This window comes from Myotis daubentonii, chromosome 6 (assembly GCF_963259705.1).
Source record: "Myotis daubentonii chromosome 6, mMyoDau2.1, whole genome shotgun sequence".
In the NCBI taxonomy this organism is placed as follows: Eukaryota; Metazoa; Chordata; class Mammalia; order Chiroptera; family Vespertilionidae; genus Myotis; species Myotis daubentonii.
This window is the reverse complement of record NC_081845.1, coordinates 21,286,959-21,303,703: the sequence shown is the minus strand read 5'-3', so window position 1 is coordinate 21,303,703 and position 16,745 is coordinate 21,286,959. Positions and strand designations below refer to the sequence as shown.

The 16,745-nt window shown below is 41.5% G+C and overlaps 1 protein-coding gene across 1 annotated transcript in view; it reads right to left on the bottom strand.

Moving 5' to 3' along the window:
• ENPP3 (ectonucleotide pyrophosphatase/phosphodiesterase 3) overlaps positions 1 to 12,838 on the bottom strand; it is a gene marked incomplete at its 5' end in the record, with an annotated part of 89,915 nt that extends 77,077 nt beyond the window's left edge. Inside the window, 2 exons of the mRNA XM_059700353.1 lie at positions 7,229 to 7,304; positions 12,647 to 12,838. Of these exons, the coding sequence (XP_059556336.1) occupies positions 7,229 to 7,304; positions 12,647 to 12,838 (268 nt within the window). The remainder of the gene's footprint in view (positions 1 to 7,228; positions 7,305 to 12,646) is intronic.
• Between the last annotated feature and the right edge of the window lie 3,907 nt (positions 12,839 to 16,745).

The following is a 16,745-nucleotide window of genomic DNA, read 5'->3' as shown; positions in this document are numbered from 1 at the left end:
TATTAAAGAATCATAGGGAGAAACCAAGATGGCGGCATAAGTAAACACCAGAAATTGCTGCCTCCCACAACTTCAAAAATACAATGAAAAGACAAAACGGACATCATCCAGAACTACAGGAAGGTTGGCTGAGTGGAAATTCTACAACTAGAAGGAAAGAGAAAAGCATACCGAGACTCAGAGGAGCTGCGGAAGTAAAGTGCAGAGGTACGGAGTCTTGAGCGTGCGTGGAAAGGGGCTGGCACCTGAGGAAGCGGCTGTCTTTTTGAATCGGGAGGGAGTCACAAGCTCCCGACTGCTCTGAACTTCAGTTCCGGGAAGTCTCTGGGGGCCCAGAACTCATACAGAGAGAAACTGGACTGTCTGGCAGCAGGCAGAACTCGGAACTTGAGGGCGGCTTTCTCTCAGAGGTGCTTGCAGCAATTACTGGGACACTGAGACACTGAGATGCTGGGCCCCTTAGGGCAGGGCTGAGGATCAGTCATAGCTGCTTGCTCCGCCCTGTTGATTCCCTGAGACCCTGCCCCACTCAGGCTGCAGCAGAGGCTTTTGCATAGGAATGCCCTGGCCCTTTGTAATCTGAAAACTACCTAACAAATTGCAGCTGGGCCAGAAAGACCCAGAACTTCCAAGAGAAGGCCCAAGGCCCCACAGCAGCTTGCATTGCTTCACAGCTGGGCCTCATCTGGGCACCTCCAAACCCCAAAAAAGGAAGGGGAATCTGCAGATCTCTTCGTACCTCCTGCTGGGTAGCCTCAGGCAGAGGCTAAATTAGCACCTCCTTAGATCCAAGAGCCAGTGGTCAGAGTGGGACCATCCAGATTACAACTCCTCAGATCCATAAGGGACACACTCAGGGGGCAGACACAGTGAGCACCAAAGCTCCATTGAAGCAAGTCTTGCCCCAGAAGGGTGTCTTCAGCACAGAAGTTCTCCCACTGTAGACACAGCTGATTCTCACAGCCAAGTGGTCAGGAGGTCAACCTCTCCCAGTGTTACCTACAACAATCAAGGCTTAACTACAACAAGACTGTGCACAAAGCCCACAAGGGGGTGCACCAAGAGTGTCTACCTCAGGTAATTGGGAAGTCTGGGCCACTTGGCCCTATAGGACACCTAGCACAGAAAGCCACTCTATCGACACAGCGAAGCATAAAAAAATGTGGAGACAAAGAAACAGGACACAAATGACAGAAATGGAGGAAAGCAAACGACTGGATATAGAGTTCAAAACCACGGTTATAAGGTTTTTCAAGAATTTTCTGGAAACTGCCAATAAATTTAGTGAGACCCTGGAGGATATGAAAAAAAGACCAACTAGAAATTAAGCATACTCTGACTAAAATAAAGAATAATATAGAGAGATCCAACAGCAGACAAGAGGATCCCAAGAATCAAGTCAAAGATTTGAAATACGAAGAAACAAAAAATACCCAACTTGGGGGGGGGGGGGTAAGAGATCAACCAAAGGACTTGTATGCATGTATATAAGCATAACCAATGGACATAAGACACTGGGGGGTAGGGGAGGCCAGGGGACTGTCAAGGGTGGGGGGGGAAAAACGGACACATATGTAATACCCTTTGTAATACTTTAAGCAATAAAATAAAAAAAAATACCCAACTGGAAAAACAAAAAGAAAAAAGAATCCAAAATATGAAGAGAGTGTAAGGAGCCTCTGGGACAACTTCAAGCGTACCAACATCCAAATTATAGGGGTGCCAGAAGAAGAGAGAGAGCAAGATATTGAAAACCTATTTGAAGAAATAATGACAGAAATCTTCCCCTACCTGGTGAAAGAAATAGACTTACAAGTTCAGGAAGCACAGAGAACCCCAAACAAAAGGAATCCAAAGAGGACCACACCAAGACACATCATAATTAAAATGCCAAGAGCAAAAGACAAAGAGAGAATCTTAAAAGCAGCAAGAGAAAGACAGTCAGTTGCCTACAAGGGAGTACCCATACGACTGTCAGCTGATTTCTCAACAGAAACTTTGCAGGCCAGAAGGGAGTGGCAAGACATATTGAAAGTGATGAATAGCAGGAACCTACAACCAAGATTACTTTATCCAGCAAAGCTATCATTCAGAATTGAAGGTCAGATAAAGAGCTTCACAGATAAGAAAAAGCTAAAGGAGTTCATCACCACCAAACCAGCATTATATGAAATGCTGAAAGGTATTCTTTAAGAAGAGGAAGAAGAAAAAGGTAAAGATAAAAATTATGAACAGCAAATATGTATCTATCAACAAGTGAATCTAAAAATCAAGTGAATAAAAAATCTGATAAACAGAGTAAACTGGTGAATATTATAGAACCAGGGGCATGGAAAGGGAGTGGACTGACAATTCTTGGGGGGAAAGGGATGTGGGGGTGCAGGAGGAGACTGGACAAAAATCGTACACCTATGGATGAGGACAGTGGGAGGGGTAAGGGCAGAGGGTGGGGTGGGAACTGGGTGGCGGAGAGCTATGGGGGGGGGGAAAGAGGAATAACTGTAATAACCTGAACAATAAAGATTTAATTTAAAAAAAAAAGAATCATAAAGTTTCCCAGAACCAAAAAGCATAAATTATTACCTTAAAATTGCCCACCAAGCCCTAACCGGTTTGGCTCAGTGGATAAAGTATCAGCCTGCAGACTGAAGGGTTCCAGGTTCGATTCTGATCAAAGGCATGTACCTTAGTTGTGGGCACATTCCCAGTAGGGGGTGTGCAGAGGCAGCTGGTCGATGTTTCTCTCTCATCGATGTTTCTAACTCTCTATCCCTCTCCCTTCCTCTCTGTAAAACATCAATAAAATATATATATTAAAAAAAAAATTACCACCTAATTTCCCAGGGCAAAACTTGTACCAAGGGATCAACAGGAATAAAGAAATCTTGGAAACTCCTAGAGAGTGTTAATGAGCAAATTCATAAAGGATCACAAGTCAGAATGGTATCAAATTTCTTAAAAGCAACACTGTAAGCTAGAAGACAGGAAAGTAATGTCTTTAAATTTCCAGAGGGGATTTATATTCATCTTAGAATTCAATATCTAGCCAAACTATCAAGTGCTAGGTTAGGATGATGAAAATGTCTTTAGATTATCCAAAACTCAAGTTATATGTTGCACACATTCTATTATAGAAAGCTAATGAAGGATGTTCTTTAACAAAATGAGGCAGTAATAGGGCGGGGGGGGGGGGAACAGAGGGAAAGATCCAAAAATACAAGATCTAGCACAATGGAGAGGCTATGGAAACACCAATCATAATACACCAAACAAACCAAGAGAAAAACCAACACTAATTAGAGCAGCAGGATAGAGAAATAAAAATCAAAATAAAAGTTAGCACTCTATATCCAACTTTACACTGCCAAAAATGAGAGAGCTAGATAATTTCAAGGACTGATCGGGATGTGTGGTGAAGGTAAGGTAGGCTAGAAAGCAATCTTCTGGGATTACTTACCCAAGGTAAAGTGCAAAAGGAATTCAGTTCCTGAGTATATGACAAAGAAAACCTCACACAGGTCTAAGAGAACCTTCAGAATTTATGTAGAATTAAGGTATTAAAGTCAACCTGAATTTCCAGCACTCGGAGGGGGCATAGGTCAAATGGCATGTTGGATACAAGTCAAAAAGGACTACATAGTAAATAGACAGACACATATGAATAGATGCACACATAGAAATGTATTTATTTATTTTTTACAGAGAGGAAGGGAGAGGGATAGAGAGTTAGAAACATCGATGAGAGAGAAACATCGATCAGCTGCCTCCTGCACACTCCCTACTGGGATGTGCCCACAACCAAGGTATATGCCCTTGATGGGAATCAAACCTGGGACCCTTGAGTCCGCAGGTTGATGCTCTATCCACTGAGCCAAACAGGTTAGGGCCACACATAGAAATTTATATGAATCTTTAAAAATGTTCAATAAAAAAGTAAGAAAAAAGTTTATGTATCATTTACATAAAAGGCCTTTACATTTTTACATTCACTCTCCTCCTTTGAAAAGTGTTCCATACTTGGCTTCCAGAATACAACAGTTATGTGCCTTTCCTCCCACATTCTTGGCCACTTTCTTCCTAGTTCTCTGTGCTTCTCTTTTCTCCCTTATCTCCTCAATCCTTTGAGGTTCGTGTATCCCCCATCATATTGTTTTAAATCACACATATGATGCTGATAATCACCACACTGTATGTCTATCTAAGACTTCCCTTCTAAAGCCAGCCTCATATATCCAACTACCTACCTGGACATCTAGTAGGTACTTCAAATGTAACATATCCAAAACTGAGCTCCTAATTACCCTCCCCAAACCAACTTATTCTAAAGTTTTCCCCAACTAATTATGAAAATGCCATATTTTCAGATGTTCATGACAAACATCTTAACTTCATTCTTGAGTCCTCTCTTTCTCATTCTATATCCAGTCTGTCAATAAAATCTATCTACCACACAGCCAAGATCTAGAAACAGCCCAAGTGCCCATTGGTAGATGAGTGGATAAAAAAGCCGTGGTACATTTACACAATGGGATACTATGCAGCTTTGTAACAGCACAGATGAACCTGGAGATGATTATGCTAAGCAAAATAAGGCAGTCAGAGAAAGACAAATACCATATGATATCACTTATATGTGGAATGTAATGAGCAAAATAAACTGCCAAACAAAATAAAACCAGAGGCATGGATACATGGAACAGATTGGCAGATGTCAGAGGGGGAGGGGGAGGGAAGGACTGGATAAAAGAAGGTGAAGAGATTAGCCAAAGAATATATATGCATAGCCCTTGGACTCAGACAACACTGTGGTGAAGGCCAGGGGAGGAAGGGGTGGAGGCTGGGTAGAGGTAGGCAAAGAGGGAGAAAATGGGGAACATCTGTAATAGTGTCAACAACTTTAAAAAAAAAGATATTCAAAATCCAACTATATCTCACCAGTTACAATGCTACTACTATCCTAGTCCAAGACATAAAGCTTGTCTGTATTTTTGCAATTATTTCCTAATAGGTCTCTACTTCTCATGGTTTCACTCTGCCACTTACAAATGATATAATAGCCTAAGTAATCATGTTGAAAAGCAAGCCACATCATGTCATTCTCTGCTCAAAACCTCCAATCACTAGCCATTACACTCAGAATGAAAGCTGAAGACCATACTTTAACCTTCCAAACCCTGCTTGACCTGGCTCCTCTTTGGTTGATCTCATTTATGCCTACACTTCCTCTAGTCCTCTTAGTTCTAGCTCAACGTTCTCCTTGTCATTCTTGAAATGTACTTGCCAGGCAAGCTACTGCTTTGTCTTTGCACTTATTTTCTCTTGCCTGGAATGTTCTTCTACAAAATATCTTGGTTCTCCTTTAGCTCTTTGCTTAAAAGTTATTTCACACACATGCCCCACCCCAGCTTGACTCAAAAATAACTCATATTCCCCTTTAGAGCTTTGTTTTATTCCTTAGCACTTTCCCTAATCATATTACATATTTTTGCATATTTATATTTTATTGTCTTCCATGCTAGAATGTAAACTCTCTGAAGAATTATTGTTTTCTTTCCCACTGTATTAGCATTACCTTAATTAGAATAGTACCTAGCACATAGTCAGTGCTCAATCGTTAAAGAATAAGTAAAAAGTATGAACAAACTCAAACTAGAAAAACTACTTTAAAAATTCACACTAGCCCTAGCTGGTTTGGCTCGGTGGACAGAGTTTTGGCCTGCGGCCTGAAGAGTCCTGGGCTCAATTCCAGTCAAGGGCACATGCCCAGGTTGCTAGATCCCCAGTAAGGGGCATGCAAGAGGCAACCTATCAATGATTCTCTCTCATCATTGATGTTTCTCTCTCTCTCTCCCTCTCCCTTCCTGTCTGAAATCAATAATATATATATATTTTTTAAAAACCTCACACTAGAAAAATATATTGCCCATAAAAAGTGTGTTAATTGGAGCATAAAATGGTGAAAATTGTCCAGGGTTGAGGATTAGGAGAGAGTGTGGTACAAGAATGAGAGCTGAGCATGTGAGGGACGCTAACCAAGAGGAGCTTGAGTTACATACCAATGCCCTGAGTGGGAGGGGGAAGGGAGTGATGCCACATAAGGGCTGATAGACTGAGGTAAGAGGAAATGAATATGAAACAATAACTCTGGGAAGCTGGCCAGTAGGTGTACTAAAAGGAGGAAGAGAGTCAAAGAGCTGGAGATTTTGTTCAGAGATTAGTATATATATACCTCTTGCCATTAGATTGCACTTTGTGGCATAAAATAACCAAGAAATGATGCCCACCTTTGTGCACTAACATCAGAATAATACTGCCGAAATGGCCTGCCAATGTTTGTTAGATCTAAGACTGGCACTGTAGTACAGAAACAAAATAGCCAAGAGACCAAGAGAAGACAGCAATTTTGCAGGTAATGAGTTCCACCTCTTCAGTTCCACCTCTTCAGTTCCATGTGTTGCCATGATACCCTAGGGCTACTAAGTGTTTGTTAATTCTTAAGTGAAAACACAACTGGAAAATCGTCATCTAACCTCACCAAGAGTCTCCCTCATGAAGAAGTGATAAAACTTTCCCCACTGGAGTCAAAATAGAAGTTAATCAATCAAATTAAAAGCAAGATAAATGATCTAACATTTAACTTTGTATTTCCCCTTAGTAAAAGTACCAAAACAATACACAACAAGATTGTGGAAAGCACTTTTTATACAGTCACTTGTAAATTACTTACTTCTGTTCATACTAATGAGATATGGCAAGAGATGTGAGGTGTTTTGATATTTTTGGAAATGTACCTCCTACTTTTTCTTTGCTTCTTAAGAAAAAAATATTGTGAAGCTTTTATTTCAGGAATGTGGCACTGCCTAACCAAAAAAATCATGAGATTTCAGGGGTGGAGCAATTCTCACGTGACATCAAGATTCAGGAAAGGTGGTAGGAGGTGCTGGGAAAAGCACAACAAAGATTATTAGATATTAATATCAAAGTCCTCTATGAAGGTAAGGAAACATCAGATAAAACACAGGAATGATATGACTCTCAAAGAGGCAGAGGGATGAGGGCAAAGTGTCAAGTCCGGCAATGACAGGGAATCAGCTGACACAGGGGGGGAGTGGGGATAAGGAGAAGCTAGGAAAGTGCTCCCTGCAGCAGAGAGGAGACCCGGGGAAGAGGGCACACGTTTTAACAAGTGAAGGTGAGGAGAAAGAGGAAATAATGCTGAGGGCTGTACCTTGCTCGTCTAGTTGTCTGAGCCCAAGCTTCAGGCCCAATCCAAGTGTCACAATCACCAGCAAAGCGAGAAGAACCTATTACAGAAAAATGGAAAGTGACCTTTACAGTTAAAAAATATATATGCAAAGGTCCAGATAACTGCCTCCCTCAGTGAATTTTAAGGGCACACAGTGTTCTGGTTATGCATGATACCAGATCCAACCCTGACATAATTTTATTTAAGGCCTGATAAGAAAGGTTTGTGAAGAATTTAAAAATGGCATTTATTACAGATCTTTAAATGTAAGTACATTAGTCCCAGTTGGCTTCATCCCAAATTGAGTAAAACGCATGAAACCAAAGGAGCCATTTACCTTTGCCCATTTTTCTTTCTTAACTAGATACCTACTTGAAGACCATTTACCTAAAAACCTTCCAAAACTATGAAATTGTTAACTACCTCATTCCTATGTGCAGGTCTTTCTCCCCACTCTGTCCATCAGAGGACAATGAGAATATTTAACACATGTAAAAATAGTGTCCAAATAATTAGCTGGCCTATAATCTGCTTTGCTCTTCAGCTCAAACAAAAATGATTTAGGGTAACTTGGAAGATGTGTGACCAGAGATTGTGCATAACATTCATTATCACTACTGCTGACAAAGTTCTTCAATGTGGTGGACTTTATGTTATGACTAGAGTTAAACTGTTATATAATTAAAGATAATTATATAATTCCCACTCCTCTCTTTCCCCATCCACTAAGTCTAATGGTTATCATGCTGGATGACAGAGCCTGAATAATGTATCCTATATAATAAAAGGCTAATATGCAAATCCACCCCCCCCCCGCCCCAGTGCAAGAATTTCATGCACCAGGCCTCTAGTATCACCATAAAGGCTATGAATACAACAGATGCACAGTTCACATAAGAAAGTCTTTTACAATACAATACACTTTTAAAAAAAATCATTCTTATGAAAAAAACAACACACATCAAAATTTGCTTAATTAGTGAAGACCTACATAAACTATTGGATTTTTATTTTTGGTTTGAATTCTAAAAATCAACTGAAAAATTAATATATCTAACATTTACAATAGAAGTGAATTCAACAATTAGGAAAATATGTTAAAATATTATGAAAACAATTCTCATATGAAGTCTCCAAGTTCATCCAAGGGTCAGTAACCTTATAGCAGGTGTTCTATCAGTGCAGAGGATCGAACCAAACAATCATTAAATATCATTAGCACTCTAATTGGTTGGACTCAGTGGATAGAGCAGCCATGGGCAAACTACGGCCCGCGGGCCGGATCTGGCCCGTTTGAAATGACTAAAACTATTGAAAAAAAAGACCGTACCCTTTTATGTAATGATGTTTACTTTGAATTTATATTAGTTCACACAAACACTCCATCCATGCTTTTGTTCCAGCCCTCCGGTCCAGTTTAAGAACCCATTGTGGCCCTCGAGTCAAAAAGTTTGCCCACCCCTGGGATAGAGCATCAGCCTGGGGACTGAAGGGTCCCAGGTTTGATTTTGGTCAAGGGCACATGCCTGGGTTGTGTGCTCAATCCCCAGTGAGGAGTGTGTAGGAGGCAGCCAATCAATGATTCTCTCTCATTATTGATGTTTCTATCTCTCTCTCTCTCCCTCTCTCTTCCTCTCTGATATATCCTATCTAATAATAGACAAACATGGTAATTAACCATAACTTCGCTACCCTTCCCATTGGCGAATCAGGGCGATATGCAAATTAACTGCCAACTAAGATGGTGGTTAACCACCAACAAAGATGGTGGTTAATTTGCATATGTAGGCACAATGCTGGCAGGTGAAAGGGGAAGAAGCCGCCTGCCACTCGGTGATCGGAAACCCAAGTGGCAGCTAAGAGCCCGGTGGCAGGGCAAAAGTGGCCCTCTGGCTCAAATGGAAGGAGGCGATAGTGGGGCCCCGCCCCCTGTGTGGCCAGGCCATCCTTGCTGGGCTCAGGCTGAACAAGGGGATGGCAGGGGTCCCCGCCCCGTGTGCAGCCCACTCCGTGTGCAGCCCTTCCTGAGTGCAGCCCCAGCCATCTGTGCGGGGCTCAGAGGGAACATGGCGATGGTGGCGGCCCCGCCCCCTGTGCACCCAGGCCATGGGCATTGGGCTCAGGAGGCTCCACCAGCAAAGCAGGACTGTGGATTGGGAATGGGCACAAGGCAGACCTCCTGGTCCCTCCCCCTCAGCCGGCAGGCTCCTATCAATCTTCAGTTTCTACTGAAAGGAATGTGGCGCCTCCACTATGCAGCCTCCCAGGACTCTCAGGCTCTGGAGTGGAGACTTCAACAAGGACTTCAGCGCCTGCTCAGGGGGAAAACCACCACCTCCTTACTCCACAGCTGCTTCTGTGTCTGCAAGAAACTGCGCATGCTCCTCTCTGTGACATGGCGGGGCCAGAGCCTGAGTGAGGGGTTCCACCGTAGCATAGCAGCTGGACCAGTGCAGGGATGGAGGGAGGGAGGGCGGGGAAGGAGCAAGGGGGAAGCCCTGGTTCCCTGCTCCTCCTCCCACAGGCATGGCCCTGGCTGCTGTTAGGATAAAAGGATTTGTGTTTTTCTAACTCTGTCTGGGTAAAGGAAACAAGTGTCTATGGATTTCTGATCTTACTCTCAGAGCTGCCAGTTAATCCCTCTGGATGCATCATATCCAACCTCCAAAGGATCCGAGGGGCAGGATCAACCTTCGTTCCATAGTTGAGGAAATTGACCAATAAACACAGTTGTCTCATGCTTCAGTGTTAACTACCACAGAAATCTCCGGGAAATGACTCAGATTCTATATCTAAGGGTATATTTTCTCCTGTTTTCATGTTTAATTCAGCCCCAAGAATCAAATAATACAATAAAGAATAAAATGAGTTCAGAGGGCTCAGCATTGTATTCCCAGGGCCTTTGGTCCCACACAAACCGCAGAGCTCAGTTATCCTGAGATGAAAGGAAAGGAAAGAGAAACATGAAAGGTTTCCCAGCTCAGTCACAGAGACATCTCATAACCACATATTAAGGACACGGCTTTAACTTAGGGGTGGAAAGGACACAAATGGAATAGAATATGGAGCCACTTGGAGTGAGCAGGCCAGCAGGGGGGGCAGTTGGGGCAAGCAGGCCAGCAGGGGGTGGGGGCAGTTAGGGGCAAGCAGCCCAGCAGGGCGGGTAGTTGGGGTGAGCACACTGGTACAGGGGGCAGTTGGGGCTGATCAGACTGGTGGGGGGGTGGCATTTGGGGGTGAGTAGGCTGGTGGCAGGAGAAGTTGGGGGCAAGCAGGCAGGCAGGCAGGTGAGTGGTTAGGAGCCAGCAGTCCCAGATTGTGAGAGGGATGTCCGACTGCTAGTTTAGGCCCGATCCCTGTAAACCAGCAGTAGGACATCCTTCCAGGGGTCCCAGATTGGAGAGGGTGCAGGCTGGGCTGAGGGACACTCCCCCCAGCCCCGAGTGCACAAATTTTTGTGCACTGGGCCACCAGCATATATATAATTAGCATTTAGTCCCTTGTTATGATGCTCAAAGCCACCAGTGACCGAGACGAGGAATACTGCAAAGAAACAAAACACTGGAAAACTTTCCTATGGTAAACCTCATCCATCATAGATTTACAAGTAACATATTTCCGTGTACATCTTATCTGTAGTCGTTGGCAATTCAAACTAGCTGGTATGAACAACACCTAACTGACTCTGCACTTGCTCTATATATTTATAGCTTGCTCTCTGCATTGCTCTGTAAGCTCCTCGAGAGTAAGGAGGTTCATTTTTAATCTCATGTAATTATTTACTCTAATTATGTAATTCTGAGTAAGCTTCTTGATATTGAAGTGTGTGTGTATCTTAAACATCTTATGCTATCTACAAAGTGGAGCAGGGATTCCAAAAATTACTGAGAATCCAACATTTGGCTTTACCTTGGTTGAATAAAGAGTGCTGGAAACAGTAGATACCCTAAAAAACTTTTCATGAAACACGTTGAAATTTGGAAACATTAGGGTACATTTGAAACTGTGATTATGAAGTATTGAGCTTTTATTATATGTACTAGTAAACCACTAGAAGGATACAAAGGGGTGTAAATGATGCGTAAGTTTTGTTCCCAAGGAGTTCATAATTTCCTGAATGTATAAGATATGATAAATATAATGAACAGCATAAGAGCTAAAAAGAGTTGCTCCGAAGTTCCCAGAAGGATAATGAATAAAGCATCTTGAGGATTAACTTCATTATAATCCCTGGGTTCAATGCTTACACGCATTGTTTTATTTATCCCTAGCGACAATGCTTGAGTGACAGAGAATGGTGGTGATATTAACTAAAGTAAGGAACTTAGGGGAAAACAGCAGCTGGGTAGATGTGGGAAAATTATGCAGTTGGTTTTGGCTTAGGAATGAGGACCCAGCCAGCAGGCAGTTGAAATTGTGTGACAGAAACTCAGGAAGAGATCAGAGCAACTCTTAAAAGGATGAAAGAAGATGAAATTGTCTAAAGATCTTTAGGTAGGATTTGACTGTTCACATTGAGAAGAGTTCAATCAAGATAAGAAGAAAAGTCAATAAAATGGGAATTTTAATGCCACCATGGAAACAAAAGGAAGGAATAACTTGAAGTAAGAAAACACTCAGCCCTAGCTGGTTTGGTTCAAAGGACAGAGCGTTGGCCTGCTGGCTGAAGGGTCGCAGGTTCGATTTCGGTCAAGGGCACATGCCCGGGTTGCAGGCTCCATCCCCAGTAGGGGGCTGGAAGGAGGCAGAGGATCAGTGATTCTCTCTCATCAATAAAAATATATATTTAAAACAAAAGAAAACACTCAGCAACATCTATGTCCTGTTGTTATAAAGGCTAAAGAGCAGGACAGGGGAGGAGTGGTTTTGGAGGGGTAACTTCAGTACAGAAAAAGCAAAACTAGAGAGCAGGGAATGGTTGAGCCAGAGAAAACCAAGGCAATAGACAGAACTCCCCTTTTCCTGAAAGTTTGATGGAAAAAAGGAAAGAGAGTGTAATAAAATCAAGAAAAGCTTTTTCTTTTCCTTTTTTCAACAAAGAATATAAGATACAGTAATTTTAACTTCTCACTTTCTGGTCTTAAAATGTTCATGCAATAAACATGCAACTTGGGAAGTAATTGTACTGTATTCATGCTAAAAGAAACATTGGAAATTGTTCTGCCACAGATCCGCCCTTTTTAGGTTGATCAAATATTCATTTGTTGTTGCTCAAATTTTTTACTTGTTAAATATGATTAAAAATATTAACTGCCTTAGAGCTCTTTTAAAACTGAACATAATTACTTAAAACTTTACATTTAAATAGTAACACAAACAAATAAATAGGGAGTATACATTTAACATTTGACACAAAGCTACAATAAAGTAAAATAAAAGTAAGAAACAAGCTGTACTTACAATACAAATTATTTTATATTTCTTAACAGTGCTCTTCTTAACAGTTTCTTCCATTGATAAAGTCAGCAGAGAATCCAGATTTTTAGCTGTGTAAACCTGTTTTAGCAGAAACAGATTACTCCTCCCTTTTTCTAGTCTGGCAAGGAGAACTGTGTGAGCTATGAGTGACTGACTTTTAACTGCTATGGAAGATCACAGCCTGTTAGTGATTGGACAATCAAGAGAGAAGAAAAAGTTGTGATAACAATAGTGTTGAGATAAGGAAGTTTATTTCCGGTACATTTCAGATAACTGTGCATTCTCTCTTTTTGTTTTGTACTAAAAACACAAAACAAAAGGCCTCCTTACAGAAATTCCAGGGAGCTTCAATACTGAAATAAATTTTATGTCATGGTTGAAAACTAACATTAAAAATGTGCTCTAACCATAGTAGGAATTCCAACTCTGTTTGTTACACCTATGTAGAGTACTTAATTTATGTCTTGCATTTTACAATGGTCCCAATTTGGCATGTTTTATGCACATTATCTCATGTCCCTTACAAACTTAATATCCCTTACAAACATTGTATCCTTATTTTGTAGATAAATAAAGTAAGGCTCTGATTGTTTAAATTATGTAGCTTATATATCCCAAATCAAATATTTACTGGATGCCTGAGGGGAACTGGAATGCAAGTCTTTTAACTCCCCAGATCCAAGTCCATTTTTGCTAACGAGTTAAACAAACTACTTTATTATTTCTATAGATACATGCACTTATGATGAAAGAAGCTAAATTACTAGCAGCACGGCGAAAGAGAGTTCTAGTACAGGGCGGGTGTTAAGTTCTTACAGTTTGACCCGAAGGCAAGCAATTCTTAAAGTGTGATTCCAAGGAACATTAGTCCTATGACACACTCCTTGGTCAAATAGAGCTTGAGAACCCTTTTTTAACGTGAAGATTAGAAAAATACTGTAGGCTTCAGTAGATTCTTGGGAAAACACTATTCTAAACTATTCTGACTCTAAAAGGAGTGAAAAAATTAGACTCTACCCTAATATACAGTGATGTACAAATCTTAAGGATATTTCTAAAAATCATGTCTAAATTCCTTTACCTGTAACTGGAGTTTTTTCTGTGATTTCTCCCTTAGGGAAAAATCTGCAGCCTAGAGCCACGTTTCCTTTTATGACTGTGAGGGTTTGTGCTATTCTTTCCCCTCACTTCCTCGGTCCAGAATTCCTCCACTCACTGCACCTACAGGCCTAACCAGTGGAAGCATCTGCATGAGTTACCGCAGCAGAAGGAATTCCTCTTAAAGTTAGAAGATTTTATGAATATAATCTAATTCAGGGGCTTGTAAACTTCTTTCCTTGCACACAATGGACTATCAGGACTTAAAAATCACAAATCTGAGTGTTGACCCAGGAACCAAAAGGTCACTGGTTTGATTCCCCCTTAGGCACTTAAAAAAAAAAGATTCCTCCATATAAAAATCACAAATAAAAACATATTTGAACACCTTTGGCTAGTGGTTCTCTACACTGGGTAAATTTTGAAGCAACCAAAGTAGTTTCTTTTTTCTTTTTTTTAAATACATTAAATAACTTTTTTAAGTTCTGAAGTCCAGCCTCCACTGCAACTGAATTGGAATTTTCTGGAATTTTGCCTAAGGCAGCAGTATCCTGTATAATAAACGGCTAATATGCAAATTGTCCTCTCAACTGGGAATTCAACCAACCGGGAATTCAACCAGGGAGTGAGGCAGCCGGCCAACCACCTGTGGCCCCTCCCCCCACATCGGCCCCAGTCAGGGCCGGCTAGCTGGACCCCACCCATGCATGAATTCGTCGTGCACTGAGCCTCTAGTTTTTTTAATATTCCTCCAAGTGATTTCATATGTAGTCAGGTCAGTCTGAACACTTTGCTTGTGAACTTTACAGGTAAGATTAGAGGATCCCAGGGGCACTTGGTCACTTGCCCAAGATCACCTTGGTTAGTGGTATCTCAGAAGTGAGATTTCACCAGATCTTCAGGCTTCCACTTCAGGGTATTCTGTTATTATTGTTGCGGTTGTGTCATTACTAATTATTTTAAAGAAAGATCAAGCTTACATTACAATTTGAAAATTAGGAGATTACTAACATTTATGGCTTTTGCTTAGTCATCTGACATATGCCTTCAATTTTTCTGTGTTTCTGGGTTCTAATTGCCCATTTGCATTTATGACAATCTATCTAGTCTGACTTGACTCTGGTTCCCAGTGCTCCTACTTTTATATTCCTTTGTGCAATGGTTAATTTTGTGTGTGGACTTGGCTAGGGCCTAGTTACCAGTCATTTAATCAAGCACGTATTTTGTAGATATGGTGACATCTACAGTAAGTAAAGGCGATTATCCTCAATAATTTGGATAGGCCTTATCTAATCAGTTGCAGGAATTAACAACAATAACAGCCTGGCCAGTGTGGCTTTGTGGTTGAGGGTCAACCTATTAACCAGAAGATCAGAGTTCAATTCCCAGTCAGGGCACATGCCTGGGTTACCAGCTCAGTCCCCAGTAGGGAGCATACAGGAGGCAGACAATCAATGATTCTCTCTCATCATTGATGCTTCTCTCTCTCTCTCTCTCTCTCTCTCTCTCTCTCTCTCTCTCTCTTTCTCTCTCTCCCTCCCTCCCTGAAATCAATAGATGCCAGGGTCCAGCCCCAGCGGTCCAGGGGTTCCCAAAGGTGTGGACTGAGTCTGCGAAGAATGATTTACACAGAGACAGCGTTCATAGCTCTCTAGCTCTCTTCAGTCTCCTTGGATCTTCCTGTGCCTGGCTGAGGCCACAGAGAAAGATCCCAAGGCAGGCTGAGCCTTTATTTTATAGTCAGAGGTAAACAAGGTAGTGGTTACCATAGTTACACTGTTCTTGTGAGTTTCACTTGTTTTCACTGTTCTTGTGAGTTTCACTGGTTTTTGTTCTTGCTGCACTTCCCTCAGCCCATTAGCTTCCCAGATAAGATCTAGGGAGCGTTATAGGGTCAAGCCTAATTATGCTAAGAGGACTGTGCCCTCTAAGCTGGGACTTGTTTGTGACTTTGCCAACAGGTCAGACCAAGGCTTAATCCTATATTGGCTCCCCACAAATAGAAAACACATTTAACAGAACAATGGGTTTACCAGAGAAAAAGAAATTCTGCCTCAAGACTACAGCATGAGCCTGCCAACCTGCCCTGTCCTGTGGGTTTGGAATTTGCCAACCCAGCCACCACCATCAAGTGAGCCAATTCTTCTCCTTCTCTTGCTTTCATCTCTATCTCTATCTCTATCTCTGTCTCTCCTGGTTCTCTTTTTCTGGAAAACCCTGACTAATATACTCCTTGTATGGCTTCTCACATTTTTTCTTTTCTTTCTTTTTTTTTTTTTTAAGACTTTGCCTCTTTCTAACCTCTACACCTTATTTGGACTTCCAGGATCTATTCTCTTGGTTTCTCACTGGCTTCCTGCTTTTCCACTTCATGCCTTGATATTTCCTGTAGTAACTTGTATACCTGGACTCCAGAATGCTTGTTGTCTGATACTGTAGCAGCACTTGGAGATGTTGCTGTCACTGAATTCTATGCCAGCTGTTTACCAGGGTACCACTGACTCTGGCTCTATATTTTTACTATATAACTTATTACCTCCCACACACCCAGAACATCCCTCATCCCGATTGAGCCCTGAGGACACACACACACACACACACACACACACAAACAAACCAACAACACTAAATCACTAAATTAGAAAGTCATAGGACCTCTGATAAAATCTTATCTCTGCATCATACAAGCTAATTGACTCAATAATGAATTCTTCATTTCTAAAGTAATCTCAGATTATCTATTAATAATACGGAAATAACTTAGTTTTTCAAGTCCTGATATAAGTAAATCTCAGAGAACCTACATAAGGTACAGTAGAGATATTGGTATTGCCAGTCTCTAGTCAGTCATATTTTCTGTTATGGCAATTCCCCTATATGAACCCTACACTCCAACTACTTTTGAGTCTATCAAGTCTTAGAAACTTATTCCTAACAGATCACCTGAGCGTTGGACACCAGCCAAATCCACGCCCTCCATGCA